The 16,414-nt window shown below is 32.0% G+C and overlaps 1 protein-coding gene across 1 annotated transcript in view; it reads right to left on the bottom strand.

Annotated features, from left to right (window-relative positions):
- The window catches only part of G2e3 (G2/M-phase specific E3 ubiquitin protein ligase), a 56,171-nt gene that overhangs the window by 17,928 nt on the left and 21,829 nt on the right, over nucleotides 1-16,414 (bottom strand). Inside the window, exons 3-11 of the mRNA XM_076850131.2 lie at nucleotides 14,537-14,634; nucleotides 12,220-12,321; nucleotides 10,777-10,901; nucleotides 9,467-9,632; nucleotides 5,991-6,097; nucleotides 5,242-5,358; nucleotides 2,574-2,698; nucleotides 2,344-2,473; nucleotides 102-409 (exon numbers count right to left, since the gene is read on the bottom strand). Coding sequence (XP_076706246.1) covers nucleotides 102-409; nucleotides 2,344-2,473; nucleotides 2,574-2,698; nucleotides 5,242-5,358; nucleotides 5,991-6,097; nucleotides 9,467-9,632; nucleotides 10,777-10,901; nucleotides 12,220-12,321; nucleotides 14,537-14,634 — 1,278 coding nt within the window. The remainder of the gene's footprint in view (nucleotides 1-101; nucleotides 410-2,343; nucleotides 2,474-2,573; nucleotides 2,699-5,241; nucleotides 5,359-5,990; nucleotides 6,098-9,466; nucleotides 9,633-10,776; nucleotides 10,902-12,219; nucleotides 12,322-14,536; nucleotides 14,635-16,414) is intronic.

Below are 16,414 nucleotides of genomic sequence, written 5' to 3'. Positions count from 1 at the left end.
AATTATAGTCAGATCACAATTAATGAATATTAATTCTAACTAGCATTTCACTTCTTATATCTGCTATATAAAATATGTATAAAAATAAATAAAATAATTACCTTGAGAATTTAGAGACAAGTTCTTTGATAAGGACCCTTCAAACAATGATGAGTTCTCAAGATGTTGCATCAAAAGACTCAGAAATTCCTGCTTTGATCCAGGAAGCTCTCTTGCAAACTTATCATTTTCATTAACATACGTTATTTCAATTGCGTATGAAGGATTAAACTTTTGATTCCTGAATACATCTAAGGCACTATTCCATATATTGGCTTTGTTGATAAATAATCTTTTGGGTTTTTTTTTAATTTGGAATCCTAACTCTATCAGAATAGTCGAAATATCTCTTCTAAACTTGCTGCCTTGCCTATAAAAACATGAATTTAAACAAAGAGGTAAGTATTTCAAAGTGTTTTATGTGAAACAGGAGTTATATTGACAATAAAAGAAAAATTTTAAGTGGAAATTCTTTACTGAATGTGACCCCAAACCATAATAATGGCTGCTACTAGAACCAAAAACAGTTATTTGATAATCTTAGGTTTTCACCCCCATCTTCAACTAAATTAAAATCATTTATAAGAATGTTGTTAGATCATTATCTCAAATTTGATCAATCCAGCGGATTCAGGTTTTAGAGCGCAACTCTTACTCCCTGGGTAATGGCTAAAGCAACTGAACTGTACCTTGTTTCATACTTGCTATATCTTAAAAAAAAAAAAAAAAAGAAAATGTAAGTTCTGCATATGTATGAGAAAACTATGGCTTTGAGAGATTACACAATGTATTTTAAACCATAAAATTATAATCAATAATAGAGCTAATATTACAGAATTCACAATCCATTAAATGGTACCTTTTAGTCTAGACCAGTCATTCTCAAAGTGTGGTCCTTGACCAGTAGCATCACCAGGGAACTTGTTAGAAATGCAAATTATTGAGTCCCATAGCACATCTACACAATCATAATCTCTACTATTTTAACAATCCAGGTGAATTATATAAACCAGTTTAACCATTCTTTGCCTCAGTTGCTCCACTTGTAATTGGAATTAATGTATTCTATGCCCAAAAGTCACTTTTCTATATCTAAGTATAAATTTTTCCCATACCAAGACAATTTAATGTGCCATTGTGGTCCAGGCATTGCTTTTTCACTCCGTCCCCTGCCCAAAGAATCCACTACTCCTTAGTCCAAGTTAAAGAAAAATCAAAATTACACCTTCTTATAGTAGTTTGATTCCTTGCTCCCACCTGGATCAGTGATAATGTTGATGCTATTCTTCTAGAATACGACTGCAAGTGAAAGCAGGAGCAAGGAGTCAAGCTTCCCTGTTGTAACATATTTGGAAACCAGATATTAAAATTATATAAAAATAATGTGAACATCTTTTTATATGAAAAATATAACAAATGAGATAGCTGTTACAGTTGCAATAACGAAAGTGGAATTTTTAAAACAGTAATTCCTCAGTTTGACAAATCCCTAATATTGTATCCATCTGGCAAATTGAATTATCAAATATTTTCATCAAGTTTAGCTACAAGTGTTACTTTTCTACTTTCTTCCTGTTGTGTAAACCAAAGCTCTAAAAACTTTTGCCAAGTTAACCTAAATTTAAAAATCATTACTACAATTGAACAAATATCTGATGCAATATAAATTTGTAATTCCATTCTTGTTTAAATGTTTGTGACTTTAAAAGTTAGTTTTTTGCCATTTAGTGGACATAGGAATTAATACAATAATACTTATAGGTATGTCTTAAATCTAAAGGAAAGAGCTGACATTTAGACTTCTAGCATTGATAATGAATATATTAAGGAAACAATGATTACAGTATCCAATAAGCCAGCTCATGTTAAATAGGATTCCACCCTTTTCACAGAGTTACATGGTATGTTTCATATTTTAACGTCCTATTTTTATAATCAAATAACATTTTAAGGACATTTTCCAGAACAGTGTTTTTCAAACTATTTTGAAAATGATCTATAATAAAAAATGTTTTACAATATGATTCAATATACAATAAATAAACGATTTCATACACATTCTTTCTACATGTAATACAGTTCGACATATTTTTGCATTCTATTCCATCCCATCCTATTCCATTTCATTTTTTTTTAAAGATGATGGCTGCATGTATTTCTTGATCAAATATTGGGTTCTACAGTTTGAAAAATACTCTTCTAGACTATCATATGATCAGCTAACATCCTAAGTGTATATGCCCTTACTTTAATTTCTTTTTCCAAAAAGATTTTTATATTTTTCTCAAAATTCAAAATACACACCTCAGCAGGTCTTTACGCTGGGCTCCAGGTGACTGTCTGGGTAACTTAGGTGATGACTCTTCCAACAAACAATCAGTAATTGCCACATTATTAGAGTTGGATAATGCATGTTTTTTTGCTTTTTGGAAATCTACAGATTTAAATTCCAATGTTAGCTTAAAAGAAATATAGGTGAAAAATTTCTAATAACATGCATTTAAACATTTTTATTCAAAATTACAAACTGTTACCTGAATTGTAGATAATACTTCTACATTCCAAACACTCCCAATTTTGTTCCCATGATCGTAGTGAGGAACAGGCTAAATGTGTTCCACTAGAACCACAACACTGACAGCGTTTTATTTCCCATTTGCTGAGGACATAAAGAAAAGCAGATGCATATGTTTTGATATTATCTTAATCTAGTTCCAACCACCAGCAGGTTTGCCCTCTGCCATACAAATACTAACCCTTTTACGAAAGAGGAAAAAACAGATTATCTTGCTTTGATACTATATTACTTTTTTCTAAAATATATTTTAAAATTTATTATTTTGTAATCACCTTCTCTAAATATCCCCCTAACTTAAAACCCTAAGCTAGTATGAACATATATACATATAGGCATGTGCACAAAGAATAGAAACATTAGAAAGGTTGTATGACTGAGGAAAAAAAGCATTTCCTCTTATATTTTATGACTTTGCTCACAAGAAGGTTACTGTATCAGTATGTCTGATAAATATCTCCTAAAACTTGCTCAGATACTTCAGGTCTTGTGGAGCACAACAGGGTTCAGACTTTCTACCTGGCTTATATTCATATTCTCTCTCATCTTCTCCCTACCACTCCATGTTTACCCACTATGCCATGTAACATATGGCAGTTCATATTCATATTTACTTGTGGGTATGGGTGTGAATTGTGGTGTGAGGCTCCCTCCTCTTTGTATGGATAATAGTGTACAGAAACAGATATAAGCTTCTTGAGTGTGTATAAATGTGGGTGGCAAGATGGGTAGCTAAATATACTCCCACTTCTGCTGTAGGTTTGGTCATAGCATCCCTCTTCGTGGGTTGGTGTGCAGGTGTGTATGCATGTGTCTCTCCTTCTTCCTCAAATAGGTCTGCTCACTGATGAGAAGGAAGATGACAACTAACATGAATGCATATTTCATTCAACAGGTCAACTTCTTACTCTTTATGTGAAGAGCTTAATACAATTTTAGAAGGCAGAACTATTGCTACCTTCATTGTCAAGAAGAGGAAATTTAAGCATAGAGGGATAAATAGCTTGCCCAATCAAGGTCACACTGGTTAAGCCTCAGTCAGGTTTCCAACCCAGTTTACCTGGCTTCAGACCCACATTCTTATCTATTATACCATGCTGCTTTTTCATCAATACTGCCTTCCTCTCACTGGGATAAGAGGGATTAAGTTTACAATGCAAGAGTTCAGTCAGCAGATATCTGTGTCCAAGGAGAAAAAGCAATATGTGATAACAATCTCAAAAAGATGCTGCTAAAAAGAAAAAAGAATTGTGCTTTATAGCTACATGCAGAAAATGACATGCAGAAAACATATTGTACCAAGCACAATGAAGGAAATCTGTAGCCTTGAGTGTAGAATCAGGAGTAGGAAGAATTGCTTAGGGTAAACTTTCCAATGTTGGTCAGACCTCAGCTAATTCTTCACAAATAAGTAGTAGCTGATCCAGCCAAATCACTTTCCATGAGAAATAAGGCTCCTAATATTCTACTCTACACTCTAAGTTGACTATGTTAAGGAAGACTATGTAACAGGAATAGTAATGTACTAAAATTTCCTACATAAATTTCAATAAAACTCGATTTGTTGACGTTTATCCTCATCTTACATAAAGAGACTCTTGATCTCTAGTGAAATATACAAGACACAAAATGATTGCTAAAAATAAGAGCAGCTATGTATTGACATTACAAAAGAGTAATCAATAAATTTCAAATGCCAAACCCATTTTATAATGACCCAAAAGAAACAGATTAATCTATCTAAATTCAACAGAAGCACAATGTAAAATGTAATCCAAGTATATAATTTAAAATTTTCTAGTAGCCTCATTTAAAAATGTAATACAAAATAGGTAAAATTATTTCAAATGTTTTATTTGCAATATACTATCATTTTCTTTAACATATTAATCAATACAAACTTAAAGATAATTTTAAGTTTTTCTGTTCATATGATTATAGGTTGATTTGTGCCAACCCCCTAAAATTCATATGTTCAGGTAAGTTTTAACCCCTACTACCTCAGAATATGATTATATTTGAAGAAAAGGGCAATAAAGAGGTAATCAGAGTAAAATGAAGTCTATAGTTAGGTCCTAAAGCAATATGATAAATGCCATCATAAAAAAAATGATTAGGACACAGCCAACAGAGAGATAACCATGAGAGGACACAGCTATAAGAAAGTCATTTGTAAGCCATGGCCTCTGAAGAAGCCCAAACCTGTAATCACCTTGATCTTGTACTTCTAACTTTCAAAATTTTGAGAAAACAAATATCTGTTGTTTAAGTCACCCTGTCAGTCTGTGGTCTTTTGTTATGGCAGTCCTAGTGAACTAAATCTTTAGAGTGTATTTTAAATTTAAAGCATCCTCTCAATTTAGAACAGCAACATTTCAAAGGCTCAATAGCCACATATGGCTAATATCTACTGTATGGGATGTTGTTTATCTAGGAAAAGGACCTTCATGAAAATATACCAGAGAAACAGGTAAGCTGTACTAAAAAAATTCCTCCATACGCAGATGTAAATATACTTTATCTCAAGTTAAAACATCAAACTCCCTAAAAGAGCAAAACTGTTTCACTAGCTTTCTCAGCTAAAGGTTTAAAGGAACCACTAAGCACAATTCAATTTCCAGAAATACCTATCAGGTTCATTATAGTCTCGCCCTTCTTTGCAACGACATCTTCGAACATCACAGTGCTCATAGTGCTGCAGAAGGTCTTGATAAGCATTTTCCTCTAATTCCCAAGATGCATCCCTATAAATGAAGCAAGATATAAAATACATTTTGACCTAAATGTTATATAAAAGGATTGGTAATAAATCTAAAAACCTTTCTCATACTTAGTAACAAGGATAAAAACCTGTCGTTTTTAGGATATCCTTTTTTCAATATATAAATCCATCATGTCATTTAACCTATAATTAATCTCACAGTAAATTTTCAAACACTTAAGTGAAAAATCAAGCAGAAATTTTCTAAAACTTAAATTTTTCTAATATTTCACTTCCAAATTTTAGTTTCAGGTTTACCATAATTACTTCTGGATTCATCTTTAAGCATTAAGAAGATTCTTCCCACTCATTTTAAAACCATTTTGATTCTCTTAGATTTTTTTGAAGATGATTTGTGTATAAACCGATCAATTGGATAGTTAGAATACTTACTAAAATGAGACTAAAAATTAGTAAATGACACATTTATGTCAAAATCCCTTCTAAGAAATAGCAATCTGAGGAGGAGTAAACTTTATATCTTGCCATTGGAAATGGCTACCTGTCCATGATCACTTAGTCAAACATAAATGATTATGTCTAATGTTATTAAATCCTAAAGTTAAAACATTTAAAATAACTTTTTTTTTGGTCAAAAAACTAACTATTACTTACTTTTCAGGAATGTGAATTCCCATTCTTAACATCTCTTTCTGAAAGGTGTCAGTATTACTGCATATTGTACACCTGAAGAAAAACACTCCTGCATTTATTGCTTGAACCTATAGTGGAAAATGGAAAATCTATTTTTAACAATTTAAGCCTGTTACCAGTTTATGAATTACATAATAGAACATGTGCTGTTTTTCATTTTATATGTTATGAAAACATTTTCTATAACTAGTGGTTCTCAAAACTTATAAACTAAGCTATCCCACAGCTAAAATTTGGAGAGTCCCCGATTCCCAGGTCTAACGAATAGATGCTTCAGCTTTATATTCATCACCAATATTTTTCTCAATTTTTGTAGCCTAATGCATTTTCAGTTCCTAAATATTGTGTTGTCCTCCACACTGTGGGAAAACCAGTGAAAATCTTTAGCTACTTCATCCAGAAAGAATGTTTAATTACATGTTATTCATAAATCATTACTGATTCTGTTTTTCACTTGTTCCTCTTGAATTTTCTTCCCCAAATGGGGAAAGTATAAAACCTGTTACTAATGCTATAACAAACACAAATAAAGAAGTCACGTGGTATATTCAGAAGGAAACAGGAAGCTATAAGCCTACTAGGAAGAGTAGTCAGTCCCTAATAAAAAACCAGTCACACACATTCATTAAAAACAAAAATGTTGACTCATACTTTATAGATGAAAATACTATGTTGTGAATCAAAAATAGACATAAAATGACTAAACTTCAAGGAGTTTTAGCAAGTACACAATACAGGTTTACAACCATAATATTGTGTACAAGTGCTGATTTCTTAAAAACTTCATGGACAGAAAAATGAAAAAGTACCTAGTCTACAATGACAAAAGTATTACAGGGATAGTGAGGCCACAGCTGTTTTTGAAGAACAGAGGTTTGCTAGGAAAATAGGATAATAGATAGTCCAAGGATAGGGAATGGCATATATCAAGTCTCTGAGAAGACAGAGAACAAGTGATTAGGAAACTACAATTAATAATATATTTAGGGATTACATTCTGGTGAAGCTGAACTAAGTAATGAAGCCAGATGGGTAAATATAAACCAGAAGCAGAACAGTTAGTGTGAAGGAAAAAAGTAAAGAGGAGCTCAGGTTCAGAGAACTAATAAATGGTACACTCAACATTGAACACATGAGAGGGAAGCAACAAGTTATCAAAATCTATGAACCTAAAGAAGCTTTAAGCAATTGCAGATACATGCTGAGATCTTACTAAATATAAGATATTTTATAAGAAAGTATTTGGAAGGGAAGGAAAAAAAAAAAGCATAGGACACATGGAAAACACCAATGCGATGATAGAGATATCCAAACTAATCAAGAATAGTGACAATTCCTAGCTACTAGAAGGCTATATATATAAGGCCGAGGGAGTGGGGGGAGAGTGTGAGTTCTTACCAATTCCTTTGATTCTAACCTTTAGTCTCTTCTCACAAAATTCCTACGTATAGCACTTGTTAGTGGTTTCAAATAATATTTGTTTAACAACATACAGCTATCTAGGCTGGGTAGAGTACATACTATATTTCATTTGAGATTGTGGCACAAAACAAAAAAGCCACTGGAGGTCTTTTAGAGAAAGTGACTCTAGAATTAGTCCTTAGTATGCTCTAATCAAGTAACAATAGCTTATTGATGTTTATATCACAGACAAGTGTCTGTGAGGCTGTGATTATAAATTAATTTGCATAAAACAGCTCTACTTTTTTGTTAGGAATAGTATTTCTACTTTTCAATGACAATTAAAACTCAGTATTTTCAGTTTCACAAGACCCCTACAAATACCAGGTCAAGTCGTAGACCCTCTCTCTGCTTCATTATTAACACATAAGTGAGGCAAATCTTATTTGTTTTGAATAATAACAGAAAATTAACAAGACACATTTGTTGGCAATTACATTTATTCAAATATAAACTGTTAAATTAAGAAAAATTAACTTTTAAAAATTCTCATATGTGAACCTCTTCCTCAATAGCTAAGGATAATACTTTATGATGTTGTTTATTAACTGCAGTCCCTGGGATGCTTTTATGCACACTTTTTGCAACAATTACCAGAATTTCTAATATTTCCCTAATAAAATAGGCTCTGATGCAACTTTTTTTGGGGGGCAGGGGGTGGGCTCAACCACTGAGCACATCCCCAACCCTATTTTGTATTTTATTTAGAGACAGGATTCTCACTGAATTGCTTAGTGCCTTATGGTTGCTGAGGCTGGCTTTGAACTCGCAATCCTCCTGCCTCAGCCACCTAAGCCGCTGGGATTACAGGCATGTACCACTGTACCTGGCTCTTATTTTCCTTGAATGATCTTAAGTATAAAAGTTCAAGGACCATACAAAAAAGTAAAAAGTACGAAATAGAAAATAGCCATCCAAGATCTACTAAAGTCCTTTGACTATGTTAGGACTTTTAAGACTTCATTGAAATATAAATAAATTTATATATCCTAATTTTAAGGAAAAAAAAAGTTAAACCAGACCTAGCTGGGTGGAGTGGTGCATACCTATCTTAGCTACTTGGGAGGCGGACTGCCTAGCATGTGCTAGGTCCTAGTTTCAACCCCAAGTACTACCAAAAAAAAAAAAAAAAAAAAAGGATTAAACTTAAGTAAATCCTTTGTTATTTCGCATTGCATTATGTCTAACAGGTAGAACTTTCACACATGTATACTACATATTTAATATTATTAATAGTTGGGATCTTATTAAAATATTGATGAGTTTTCCTAAACAAAGAAATAGTAAATTATGTTTAATGTTCTATGTGTGTGGGTGTTTGCAGTGCTGGACAAGGAACCTCGTGCATGCTAGACAAGTGCTGTATCACTAAGATGCATCCCTACCTCCAATGTCCAGTGTTTTATGATACTGTTTATTTGAAAAATAGTCAATGTGTTTGATGTACAAACTGACTTTCAATGAACCAATATTTTCAATTCACCAACAGCAATAACTTTCCTGTCAAGGAGTTATGATAAAAAGTTTATTATAGTTAAAAAAAAAAATTAAGTCCTCAGTATTACTTACAAGTAGCCAATTCCTGGTTTTCTAGCTTGAACATTTAAATGGAACTTAGGAATTAAAATTTGTGTTTTATTCATTGTGAAATACAAACTCCTTAGGTAAAAACAAAATTTTATAAGCAAAAATATATTAAAAGATGGCATCTAAAATATTTATTAAATGCTCACTGTACCCATAAATAGGAAAAATTTCATATGTATAATATAGTAGAAATTGAATGCTTTAGTTACTTTAAGAAGTACCAATAGGGATGGTTATGTGGCTCAGCAATAGAAGTTTACTTGCCCAACATCCACAAAGCATTGAGTTCAATCCCAAACATCTGCACGTTCCAATTCTAATTTAAAATTCAAATCAGCAAACAATACAATTTTATATCATTCAGAGAAAGCTTATAAAACATATCTTACCTGTAAACAGTCTCTGTGAAACCAAGCATTCTTACAACACGGACTTCGTAGTATGTTATAAGTAGGAACAGGCTCAATATATTCCAAACAAATGGTGCATGGTAAGGAATCTCTGTAATTATTGGATGTAATTATTTGAACAGGTCGATGTTTCCAACAAAATGACCTAAAATGTAAATATTTAAGAATAATATCTCATGAATTTTAAGACCCAACAATTTAAGAGAAAATTTGCTTGTATCTCTCTCATAAGTAATCTGCAACAGACTAGAGCCTTGCAGTATAAAATTTGTCTCTATGACCTTTCAAAACAAAAATTTTTGGTGGTGAGATCTCATACAAAATTTCAGTAAATTAATGTTATACTGAGAATCCTATGTAATATTAATATAAATTACGTATACTTTTGTCTCAACAAATTAAGTATACATACTGTTAAACCCAACACTGTATACAATTAAAGGAGGCAGGAACTTACACTTAAAATATTTTAATCATATGAATTATGTAAATAATAATAACCTATTACTAATCTACTTTATTTCCACTTGTATTTTCTAAACTGTTGTTTTCTTACATAGTAACAGCCATTACATAGGTCAAAATATGAAGACTTACAAAGAAATACCTAATTCCAAAATTTATAAAATATTAACATTTGAAGTTATTCAAGAAGCAGATATTTTCAGGGGCATCCCAGGGCACAATATTTATTTTTTTGGACTCAACAAAATTTATATGCCTTCAATTTACTACTTCTTCTTTTTAAAAGAATTATCTTCTACACCACCTTTATTCCATTTATTTACTTTTATGTGGTGCTGAGAATCAAACCCAGGGCCTCACATGTGCTAGGCAAGCACTCTACCACTGAGCTATAGGCCCAGTCCTTCAATTTACTTCTTGAGAAATATATATGGCCCTGTGAAACAAAGTTGGACTACTAATTCTAAACAGTGACATCAAAATCTAGAAAAATGTAAGGTAGAAATTTTTACTGAATATAAATAAATCTGAAGTTCAATATTATTTCCTAGAGTTGAAAGTTGCAGGTGACTATTAATCATCAGGCCCATTCTAAACACTGCTGTTTTCAAGACTTAGCAGACAAAAATAATGCCATAAGAGGGTGATATAGCTTATAAATATCTTTCATACACCCAAACATATACAGCATGTACATATAAACTCAGTATGTACAGTATGTACATGTAAAATTACAAAGTAATTTTAATCGAATTATATTGTGATATTCATTTTCAACTATTCTTTAACATTCACATTTCATGTTTAACAGTTAAGTAACTCACGCAAAGTTGCCAGTAAACTGGAAAATACATTCTCTCTGAAGTCCACATGGGAAATGATAACTTCTTTTACATCGAGGTGCAACACATCCAATTGAAGCACCATTTTTCTTACAAACAGAGCATTTCTAGAAGAAAACATGAAAACAGAGCCACAATATAAAAAAAATTTGAGTACTATAATATGATCAAGGTATTAGTGAATATTTCCTATGGGGAGATTGAAAATTATTTTCATCATAATGGTTGTAATGATAGTATATTTAAAAAATTTTTCTGAAATAATCTAAAGATATCAAAGACTCACTGCTATAAGGAAGAAGTCCCCTTTCCTTCCTACTTACTAAGACATTTTAAACTTACAGGTATTTGCCACCATGCCTGGCTTAAAGTCATAAATTTCTAGTTCAGAAATTGATAGAAAAGACTTTGCAAGTATTGACAATTTTTATGGTATATAGTGTAATGAGTTAAATATTATAAACATAATAGTTACACATGAAAGTTGCAATAAAATCTTAATGGAAATTATAAAAATTTAAAAATTCTAAGAATAGGAAAATAATAATAAAGTTGAATTTGTAAAATACTAGCTAAAATTACTCTGTCCTAACCAAAATGAAGAAGCATTAGATACCTCTATAGTGGGATGAATAGTATTCTCCAAAAGGATGTTTAAGCTCCTATAATTTCAATCTTCTCATTCATTCTCTATCATTACTTCTACTCAGACCATAGGGAGACCTACAGTCCCTTTCCTTGCACATAGCAAGGTAGCAATCATATAGAAGATTCACAAATAATTTAATGGACAAGGGGTTAAAATTTAGAAAGCCTATCTTGGAGAATAGAAGGGGACACTCACTGAACATAAACATACAATGTCATATCAGGGTCACAAGAGTTATGGAGATCATAAATTATTTCATAGTTGTATAAATTTTAACCTCCACTCATTTCAACCTCTGCAATTGAGCTATAAGAAATAAAAAAAATAAATGGTTGTCGTGATTCAGAATTAAATGTTGGTAGATCAGCAGGGATAGAACTATGGTCATATGCTGATTTAAGAGTGAGTAAAATAATGGGTAGGTTGAATAAGAAAGAGAAATCAGTATTGTCATACGAATTATTTAGGGTCAGTTAAACTCTCATTTGCAAAAATACCAATTGTTTATTAAAATTTACTATAGTCAACAAAAATATACATTGAAACAAAATTAAAGTCTTTAAGTTTTTTTTTCCCTCTCACCCTTTATATCCTTTTAGTGGTATTGCTGACTGAATCCAAGATGTCCAGCTGAGTGACATCCCTAAGTTAAGACTGACCTATTTGCAATCCTCCTGTCTCAGCTTCCAGAGTACATTGGATTAGAAGGGTGCGCCACCATGCCCAGATTAAAAAGTCATAAATTTCTAGTGTAATGAGTAAAATAATTTACTTACCAGTTTAGATGCTCTATTCACTTCCTTCCTGATGTCTTCTATTAGAAAACCATAAACTCCCTCTTCTTCTTTACCTCTCTGCCAAATTCCACTTGACATCAACTGTGAACATATTCATTGAGAAAATAAATTCCAAAAAACTAATTTGGATTAAAATCTATAATTTATTCTAATAAAAATGGACATAAATAACTCAAATTTCAAATATATATTTAAAATAACTATTTTTCCTGGCCAAAGTAAGAAGCTATTCACATCCTTTGATTTGGAAGACACTATATTAATAGTTCATATACCCAAACTGAACTCTAAAAGTATTTCAGGAACAACAACAACAAAAAAGATGGTAAGAAGGGAATGTATGAATATAGGTGGATGGGAAGGAAAGTGTGTGTGGGGGGAAGAACACCTAAAATTTAGTTTTAGAAAAAAGGAGTGATAAATACAAAATACTGTAAATGTAATAATAAATTGAAATCTATGGAGCCAATACAGATTATCAGTGCTATTTCAAGCTAACTTTACATCTACTGGAATTCTGAATCATAAAAGGCATAGTTGTAGCGAAACCTATTGAATCAATCATTGATAACAAATGTTTCTCTTTTTAAAAATCTCATTTTAACTTCACAGTTTAAATATGTTAAAGAAGCATGAATTAAAAAAAAAAAAAAAAAAAAAAAGCATGGACTGGAAATATGAAATCCTGGCCTACAAACCAGGCTCTGTGCCTAACCTTCTGGAACCTCTAGGCAAGGAATTTAAAGTTGCTACCTTAAACATGTCTCTAAGTCTCTTTTGGTTCTAACATTCTATTTCCACTTGTAACATTACAATTTTTCCCTGTTCATAATGAAACAGAATCTTAAAAGGGTTAAACTTGGGGTCAATACTTCTTTTGAAGTATTATATTCATTTATAAGACAGACTCTAAGATAAATTTTGATATTATCAACTTAATTAAATAATTAAAAAATGTTTCAGCAGAGCAAGTTTATAGTTAGAAGTTTGTTTTCATCAATATAACGTTCTAAAAAATGTAAGTTTGTTTTCATCAATATAGTGTTCTGAAAAAAAGTGACACATATTAAGAACTAGATATGAACATATTTAGAATGCCAACTTCATGTTCTCTGAAGACACTGTACAAGGTGATTAGACCAGTGTTCAAGTATATTTAACCGACAGAGTACCTGAGACAGAAAACCTTAGTATTTAGAGGACCACAAAGGGATACTTTAGATGGTTTTCCAAAGAAGGGGTTAAAGAATTTAACCCAGATGATGGTGTGTTTAAAAATATGTCCATAAATCTATTAATACTCCTTCCTTCAAGAGATGGAGCTTAATTCCTGTTCCTATGAGTATAGGCTATGACTTAATAATCACTTCAAACAAATACAATAAAGCAAAAGGGATAGAGACAGGTGATTGTGAAGACTAGGTAATATGATTCCATCTGGTTTGTGTCTCTCATCCCTTGTTTTGGGGGGAACCAAATAACATACTGTGAATAGCCCTACTGAGACGCACAGGATGGTAAGGAGTTGGGGCCTCTTGTCAACAGCTAGAAGGAACTGTGGTCATAGGCACATGAGCCTCTGTAGGTAGCCACTCTAGCCTAGTGAAATCTTCAGATGCAACTTGGCTGACAGGATGATAAGTATCTCATGAGAGACTGTGAGTCAGAACTATCCAACTTGGCAGATTTCAGATTCCTGACCCTCAGAAATTGTGATAATAAATGTTTGGGGAAAAATATTGGTTTAATCTGCTAAATTTCAGAATAATTTGTTAAATCATGATAGATAACTTACCTATTTATCAAATTCTAAGATATGTACAAATACAACCTTGGCATGCTAAGGTATTAATGGCACCACTACCTTAAGGAAGAGATTCAGTGTGATGAGAAGTTGGCAGAGAGAAGAGGAAACAGATCAGTTTTACTTTCTTCTGAGTGATCTATTATACATTAACCTGTTTCCTTTTCCACTTATGTTATACCTTTAGCCAGAACTTTTCCTTCTACTCCCTGAACCCTCTTTTGAGACTTGTTACTAGTAAGTAAGGAAATAAATGATAAAAAGAACCCTTCCTTTACAGACCTAATCATTTTTTCCTTTTTTTCCCCTCCCAGTTAGACAAACAGGTAATGATAGATCTTTATATATACAATGTAATTTCAGAGCCGTAGAATTTGATATATTAAAGAGTACCATCTTAACACATAGAAACAATTTGTCCAGTTCTCAGAAATCAGTGTCAGAATCTAATTCTCACAAAATTTATAGAATTTAATTATAAATTGTACTCACCAAACAATAGTAATGTACAGTGAGATTCCACTTCTCATTTGTTTTCTTTTCTCCATATTTATTAGGACAGTCATCATTTTTTCGACAGAAAACACAAGCTAATAATAAAAAAAGTAAACAGACAAAATATATTTTAAAATTTCAAAATGATTCATGGAATTGGTGTTTCTCTCAGTTAATGTGTTAAATTCTTTTTATTTTAAATATTTTTTTATTTTTGTTGTTGTTGTTGGACACAATACCTTTATTTATTTTTATGTGATGCTGAGGATTGAACCTAGGGCCTCGCACATGCTAGGCGAGTGCTCTACTGCTGAGCCACAAACCCAACCCCTCCAATACCTACTGAACCTTGTTCCAAAATGTATGTGATTTATGTGTTTTGAACTATATGGCAGCTCCCTGAGGGATGGGCTCAGATACTTATTTTTGTTTTTGCCTACCTCAGAACTTTTATAAGGTTAAAACAAAAATGCTAGCTGCAATAGCCAAGGACAGAAGATAATAGCTCTAAAGTAGCTGACAGACCAAAATGTCTAGGGAAAAAAAAAAAGAGAGAGACTAGAAAAAAAAAAAGTAAACATGGGTTAAATAAGAGATTTTTAAAAATTCCTATATATACAGGAGAATGCGTGTGCATACCAATGGAGGTATATAATTTCAAAAAGACATCAGAAACCCTAAACTTTTACCTTTGGTTGATCTTTAGGTTCATACAAGCCTATATGAAAAAATGCAAGCTCTCAAATTGTAACCTAATTAATTTTATACCTTTAAGAACTAGAAAAAGAGGAGTAACTAAATCCAAAACTAGCGAAAGCAAGAAAGAAAAAGGATCAAAACAGATATAAACAAAATAGGGAACAGAAAAACAATAGAATCAATAAATATAAAAGCTAGTTCTTTGAAAAGATCAACAAACCCCATAATTTTTAGCTAGACTGACATAGAGAAAAGAGTAAAAATTTACCACAAAACCAGTGATCAAATCAGTGTAGAATAGAGATAGTAAATCAGTACAAAAGAATCCAGAAATAAACTCTTAACATTTATGAACAATTTATTTGTGATAAGGTTATCAAAGTTTAAAGGGGAAAGAAATTTCTTCAGTAAATGATGCTAAAACAATTGCACAGCCATATGTAAAATAATAAAGTTGAACCCCCACCTTATGCCATATCTAAAAATTGATTTCACTATAGACCAAGGACCTAAACATAAGGGCCAGAAATATAAAACTCTTAGAAAAGATAGGGGTAAATTTTCATGACCTTGGATTTGGCAATAGTTCCTCATAATTCACATGACATGAAAAGCAGAAGTAACAAAAGCCTAGATAAATTAGACTTCATCAAAATTTAAATTTCTGTGCTCTTATCAAGAGAGTGAAAAATCACTCTATAAAATGGGAGAACATATTTGGGAAACATTTGTTAAGGGATTTTGTATCCAGAATGCGTAAGAAACTCTTACAACCCAATAACAAAAACACAAACAACCCAATTTAAAAATGGGCAAAGGATCTCATCCCTATTTCTCCAAAGAAGATACACAAATAATCACTAAACACCTTAAAGATGCTTTATATCACTAGGCAGTCAACAGACAAAACCACAATAAAATAACACACCTAACACACCTAAAGAAAGCTAAAATCATAATGGCAGAAAGGTACCACATGACCCAGCAATTCCATTCCTGGGTATACAAGCCAAGAACTGAACACAGATGTTCAAGTGAATACTTGTGCACTAATGTACACAGCAGTACTTTTCACAATAGCCAAAGTAGAAACAAACCTTAACTATACTATTTCCATACAATAGAATATTATTTTGCAATTAAAAGCAAAGAGGTTTTGATATATGTAACATCACA

The sequence above is a fragment of the Callospermophilus lateralis genome, chromosome 3, assembly GCF_048772815.1.
Source record: "Callospermophilus lateralis isolate mCalLat2 chromosome 3, mCalLat2.hap1, whole genome shotgun sequence".
NCBI lineage: Eukaryota > Metazoa > Chordata > Mammalia > Rodentia > Sciuridae > Callospermophilus > Callospermophilus lateralis.
The sequence above is the reverse complement of the archived record's forward strand: the minus strand, read 5'-3'. Positions and strand labels throughout refer to the sequence as shown.